The 7,091-nt window shown below is 37.6% G+C and overlaps 1 protein-coding gene and 1 pseudogene across 1 annotated transcript in view; both read right to left on the bottom strand.

Annotated features, from left to right (window-relative positions):
• Nucleotides 1-7,091, bottom strand: part of WDHD1 (WD repeat and HMG-box DNA binding protein 1) — a 58,872-nt gene that overhangs the window by 18,763 nt on the left and 33,018 nt on the right. The window contains exons 15-16 of the mRNA XM_005881298.2: nucleotides 5,849-5,986; nucleotides 4,175-4,331 (exon numbers count right to left, since the gene is read on the bottom strand). Of these exons, the coding sequence (XP_005881360.1) occupies nucleotides 4,175-4,331; nucleotides 5,849-5,986 (295 nt within the window). The remainder of the gene's footprint in view (nucleotides 1-4,174; nucleotides 4,332-5,848; nucleotides 5,987-7,091) is intronic.
• LOC102246084 lies at nucleotides 1,418-2,342 on the bottom strand (annotated as a pseudogene).

Here is a 7,091-nt window from a genome sequence, read left to right as displayed (position 1 = left end):
TTCCATCCCTCCCTCCCTCCTTTTCTTTCTTTATTAAAATCCTTACCAAAAGGATATGTTTTCATTGATTTCAGAGAGAGAGGAGAATGGGGAGAGGGAGAGAAGTGGAGAAAGGGAGAGAGAGAGAGAAACATGACTGGTTGCCATTTGTATGCACCTGGATGGGGGATCGAACCCGCAACCCAACCCAACTGGGAAGCAAATCCGCCACCTTCTGGTGTATGGGACAACACTCTAACCAACTGAGCCCAATAATATTCCACTGTCTGGATATACCACATTTAACTTTTACATTCCTCAGTTGATGGACATTTGCATTTTTAGCTATTATGAATTCCCACTTTTTAGCTATTATGAATGAATCTATGATGAACATTCAATTACAAATTTTTGTATGGAGGTGTTGTCAATTCTCTTGGGTATATACCTAGGAGAGAAACAACTGGGTCATATGGCAACTCTGCATTTAACCTTTTGGAACTGCCCAAATCTACCATCTTACATCCCCACCTAGTGATGGTTGAGGATCCCAATTTCTCTGCATCCTCACCAATACTTGTTATCTTGTTTTTTTGGATGATAGCATCCTAGTGTATGTGAGGTGGTATCTCTTTGGTGTTGATTTGCATTTCCCTAATGACTAATGATGCTGAATATCTTTTCATATGCTTATATATATATATATTTTTTTTTTTTGGAGAAACATCTATTCAAAATCCTTTGCCTATTTTTTAACTGTCTTTTTTTGAGCTGTAAGAGTTCTTTATATATTCTGGATACATGTCACTATCACAGTATGATTTGTTTCACCCTTTAAAAAATTACATAGTACTCTAGTATATAAATGTACAGAATTTATTTCTCTATTCTAAAGGAAATTTAGGTTTCCAATCTTTTGCTAATAGTAAGTATCCTTCCCTGCAGGATATCTTCTACATGTTTCATTTCCCACATTTGCTCAAAACAGTATTTCTTGAACTTTAATGTGCACACAAATCACCTAAAGATCTTGTTAAAATGCAGGTTCTCATTCAGTATGTCTGATGGGAGATTCAGCAATTCTAACACTGCTGATGCTGTCCATGGATCATACGTTAAATATCAAGCATTAGTGTATCTGAAGGACAAATCCTACAAGCAGAATTATTGAGTCAAAGGGCATATGCATTTCTAATTCTGGTAGTTCTTGACAATTTGCCTTCCAAGGGGATTTTAAACAATGTGTACTCCATCAGCAACATATAAATGTGATTATTTCACCACAGCCTCACCAACACTAAAAGTGTTATCAAATTTTTATATTTTTCCAATTTGGTAGGTAAAAAGAGAATTCTCTTTTTGGTTTTGATTGGTATTCATCTTTTTATATATATTTGACAGCCATTTTTATTTCCCATTCTCACTACTGACTCCCCCCACCCCCCCCCACCCCCAAAGAGTTTATTTGGACAGATCAAGGGACAGAGAGGCCCTGCATCTAAAAGAAGGTATTGGGCCTCTTGGTGGTGAAGTGTGGCTTGTGCTGGCAACGAAGGACCCGGTGTGGCAACGGGAACTTATCTTAGAGTCATGGAACTGCTTGACTGCTGGATGGCGGCACTTGCTGGCTGCAATCTCCTCCACCTTCATGATCTGGATTAAGTGGGCACAGGCACGGTGCTGGTCCCCCATAGCTCTGGGTAATGGTGCCTGTGGTGGTCAGGTCCCGGTACTCCCGGTACATGTTATGGGTGCCACTGCGCGAGTTGTGGCGCAGCCAGATGCCAAAGAGGGGATTTTTTTTGAACACCTGCCCACAGTAAATGATTCCCCTGAAGACTTCATCTTCTTCAGTTGAGACACAAAGTACCAGAAGTGGGACTTGGCAACAACGTGGCTAGGTGCAAAGATGCACATGCGGTAGAGGGTTGGTGTGCGGCACCTGGGGGTGGGCAGGCAGCGCCCCACCACCTTTTATTCTCGAAGTGTGCTCGAGGCCTTCATGGCGTTCACTCTGCTTCACCACCACCCACAAAAGGAAGCGTCTGTTCACTATTACCTTTTTCTTGAAATAGTCTCCACTTAAAAGTGTCTATTACATGACCCTCTTCAGATGATTTCTCTCTTACTTGTTTAGCTAATCCTTTTTGTTTTTCATGCAAAAGTTCCTACTAATACTAACTTCTAAATGTTGGAATTTCTTAGGGTTGGGTTCTGATACCTTTTTCCCTTTTTCTTTAAGTCATCTAATTTATTACTATGACTTTAAATACCTTCTATATTCTGATGACTCCCAAATTTATATCTCCAGCCAAAATTTCTCCTCTGAATTTGAATTATATATCCAACACCTTCTTGATAGCACTTTTGGATACTTTGCATTTCAAACTTAACACACCCAAGAGAAAATTCACTTTCATCTCTCTTATCCATCTAGTTGCTCTTAACTAGAAATATGGATGTCATTATTTCTTCTTCTCTCTCACTTCCAATCCCCAATCTAATAGCAAATTCTACTGTTTCTTTCTTGCATCTGCTTCTCATCATTTCCACTGCCCCCACACTAGTTCCAGCCATTGTTTCAGCTCAGCTAGATGAGGACAACACCTTCCTCAGTGTTTCTCCAAGAAGGCACTGAAAGCATTTGGGATAATCTGTAGTTCAGAAGGACCATCCTACATACTAGGAGATGTTTAACAACCCTGGCCCCAGCTCTCTAAATGCCAGAGTAGCCCTAACCAGTTTGGCTCAGTGGATAGAGCGTCGGCCTGTGGACTGAAAGGTCCCAGGTTCGATTCCAGTCAAGGGCATGTACCTTGGTTGTGGGCACATCCCCAGTAGGGGGTGTGCAGGAGGCAACTGATCGATGTTTCTCTCTCATCGATGTTTCTAACTCTATCCCTCTCTCTTCCTCTCTGTAAAAAAATCAATAAAATATATTAAAAATGAATAAATAAATGCCAGAGTAACCCCTATCATTGTAACAGCTAAAAACAATACACCACATTTCCAAACATCCCTAGAAGGGATAAGTCCCCTTACTGAAAACTGGTCTTCCTATTTCTAGTCTTACTCCTGCCAATACATTTACCATCATATATTCCTTTTTATAGCATAAATCAGATTACACCATTCCCCTGGATAAAATCCTTGAATGGCTTCCTGATATACTTCAAATAAAATCCAAACTTCTCTATCATGGACTATAATGTAACATATGTCTAACTTTCTGATATCATCTTGGACTTATGCCCCCCACCACTCCTTGATTCTTATATGCTAGCCACATTTAGATCCTTTCAATTCCTCAAATACATGAAGTTCTTTCTGACCTCAGGGCCTTTGCATACACTGTTTGCTCTAAATGGATTGCTTTTCAAACCATTCTTCCATAACAGACTCCTTTGCCTCCAGGTCTCATATTAAATGCTACCTCCACTTGGGGGGTGGAAGTGGCCGGGGAGAGGTCAATGGAGGGAAAAGGAGACATATGTAATACTTTAATCAATAAAGAATAAAAAAAATAAAACCTAAAAAAACACACAAAAAAACAAGTCTTTTGTGATCACTCTGCTTAAAACGTGCCCTTCTATTATTCTCTATCATGGGTCTGGCTCAGATTAATTAATGTCATTTATCCCAAGTAGTAATTAATATTTAGTTGTTTCTGTTACCTGTCTCCCCAAACTATAAGCTCTATGAAAGCAGAAACCTCTTTGTTCACCAAGTACTTACATATCATTGACAATCTTACACCAAGAAGATATCAGGTGTCAAAAAAGAGGGAAATCTTCAACACAATATTGAATGGGGGCTATATGGACTGAAAAATTTACACCTGCAGTAAACTATTAAATCTCTCATCAAATGCAATAATTAAGCTAAAAATCTCAAAAAGCAGCTACATTATATGCATCCAATTCTAAATCATATTTAAAAATTAGAGGTGGTAAAAGATATAGTACCATGTCTAACCAGAACTCCCATCTCTATCAGGCTGAAATGATGTTATAGTCACACTAATAAACTTAATTTCTTTTTTTTTCCTCAATAAGTTCCAAGTCAAGCAAATAGTTGAAAACTTCACAGGGAATATAAACAAATCCCTAATTTAGTGAATATAGAAAGGAAATAAATGAATGAAGGGGAAAGACAAATAAAAATACACTTTAAAAAGCATTTTCTAATAGCCCACCTCAGTTGCTGGGGATTTTCATGGATACCAACCACCCAGTAGTGATCAGATTTTCCTTTGCAGTGTTCTCTTGTATTACATACAGGAGTCCACATATTCCCAAGCCCTCTGTTAAGCATTCGAACAATGCCTTCTGAATCCACAAAACAGGGGGTACCTATACATCAATAGAAAAACAAATCACTTAGAGATATAGCTACATATTTTTTAAATAAATGCTATTTTAAATACACATACCAATGATTCAACTTTTAATTCAAAAGTGAACAGAAAATAAAAGGCAAAAAATCCAAGTTTATTTTCTCATATAATTTCATTAACCACAAAGAGTGAAACCTAATAGAAGAAAGGGGAAAAAAAGCCTAAGATATGACTGAAATTTACTCAGATAAAGAGAAAACACTAACAGTTTCAATGAAAACTATGCCATCTGCTGGAACATAGCAATATTTTCAAAGCCAATTTCAGTAAAAATAAATTAAACTTATATCTGAAGCTTCCTTGGTTAAGAGCGACTTGGAAAAATACCAAAACTTGAGACAAGGTATGGATATAGAGAATCTGTCTTTAGTACACTTCTTTATTTTTCTCTTTCTTGGGCTTATTACCGTTCTGTCCCTCAACTCCAAGGTAAGTATCCTAGTTTCTCACCTAGTCTGCTCCCATCTCAGGGAGTACACAGCAAGTTCCCTAATTACCCCTTTTCTTTTCTGACTTCACAGCCCTCCCACTACACAAACAGCAGTTTCCTCAGAGTCTAGATCTGATTGGTAACTGGCAAAAAAGATACATGAATGGAAGTTATTCATGGTCACATTAAAGCATAAATGACTAATAATATCCCAACAGAAAATGCATCCAGAAATGGTTGATAAAGATAAAACTGGGATTTCTAATGATGTAACTGAAGGGCAAGAATCTCCAATAATAGAAATATTTAAGCCAGGAAATAGGATTAACAGGCTTCTTAAAATAAGGTAATCATCAGTATCCTTCAAATCATCTGTCATAGCCACTACTAAATGAGTTTACAACAGCACTGTCCAACAGAAATATGTGAGGCACAAGTATAACTTTTAATTTCCTAGTGCCACATAAGAAAAGGGGGGAAAGTGAAGTTAAATTTAATTTATATTTTATTAGATCCAAGATACCAAAAATATAATCATTTTAATATATAATCAATATAAAATAATTATTAAGAAGACAATTTTATGTTCTCTTTTTAACTAAGTCTTCAAAATTCGGAGAGTATTTTATACTTACAGCACATCTTAATTCAGATTAGCCACATTTCAAGTGTTCGGTAGCCACATGTGGCGAGGGGTTACCAAAGTAGACAGTACAGCAATAGAAAATTCCTGATTTTTGTGTGGAACCTGCTGGATAGCCACAACTTTACCATTGATTTGTATCTCCTCCTTGTTCTGTTAATAAACTTTCAGAAAAATATATTTCCTCTTTATAAGTTTTCTAATCAGAATACTCACCAAAAAGAGACCTTGTACCTAAACAATGGCTACCTTGCCTAACAATCTCAGTTTCCAGTTTTGCCAACAAAATGAAATAAAGAAATTTAAACAATTTATCTAAAATAAATTAATTAGGAAAAAACCATGAAACAACTTTCTTCTTGTAAAATTTCTTTAATATAAATAAATGAATTTGTCTTGCCTTCAGCTGAAAATCCAACCCATACAAGGTAGGATTTCCTTGTGAGAGGAAGAGGATCACCATGCAAAATTTGTTGTTTCTTTTTCCCCATCTGTAACAAGTGAACGCCAAGGCACTGATCCCCATCAAATCCTGTTCCTAGTAAAAAAATATAAATATAAATCAGGTATCAAAGGTTACTTAGCTATAATACAGTCTAAATTATATTCTAACCCAATTAAATGAGGCACCATTCAGGTAGTAGAGGCAGAATACTATGTTATATGGACTACTACTTTGGTTATAAGTAGTAAATCATTCACTCAAGAAATATTTACAGAGAGCTTATTATGTGCCAGGCACTGGGGCTACAATGATAAACAAGTCACTGTTCTCATGAAATTCATATTCAGGTCGGAGAATATAAGCAAATGAACTTTAAAAAACAAACAAACAAAAGAACAGAAAATGCTAAGTGCTACCAAAGATTTAAAGTAATACGGTGATACCGAGTGCCAGACGGAGTGGTTATTTTAGATCGGCAAGTCAGAGGTGGCCTCCGAGAAAGTAAAATTTAAGCTGAGATATGAATTGTAAGTTGGAGCCAGCCATCCAAATGTTAGGAAGAGGAGCTCCATAGTTGACACAGAGGACACCTAATGAAAAGTTCCTAAGGTGGGAAAAAGCTTGGTGAGTTTGAAGCCCACAAAGAAGCCAGTATGGCCAGAAGAGTAACAACAGAAAAACTGGCAAGAGGTGAGGTTGAAGAGGCGGCAAAGATCAGATCATGTAGGACCCTGTCAGCTGTGATAAGAAGTTTAATTTTTATTCTAAAAGCACAGGGAAGTCATCAGAGGAAGTTAAGTGAAGAGGTTTGTAGGGGTTTTTGTTTTCTTTTTTTAATCCTCACCAGAGGATATTTTTCCATTGATTTTTTGAGAGATTGGAAGAGAGAGGGAAAGACAGAGAGAAATATCGATGTGAGAGAAACACATCGATTGGTTGATTCCTGCACACACTCCGACCAGGGCCCAGGCCAGGGAGGAGCCTGCAACCGAGGTAACATGCTCTTGACCGGAATCGAACCTGGGACCCTTCAGTCCATAGGCCGATGCTCTATCTACTGAGCAAAACCAGCTAAGGCAAGAGGTTCGTGTTTTTATTTATTTTTTAAATTAAATCTTTATTGTTCAGATTATTACATTGTTTCCTCTTTTTTCCCACCATAACTCCCCTCCACCCAGTTCCCACCCCACCCTCCGCC

This window comes from Myotis brandtii, unplaced genomic scaffold (assembly GCF_000412655.1).
Source record: "Myotis brandtii unplaced genomic scaffold, ASM41265v1 scaffold675, whole genome shotgun sequence".
NCBI lineage: Eukaryota > Metazoa > Chordata > Mammalia > Chiroptera > Vespertilionidae > Myotis > Myotis brandtii.
Note: the sequence above shows the minus strand (reverse complement) of the source record. Positions and strands in the feature narration are given on the sequence as shown.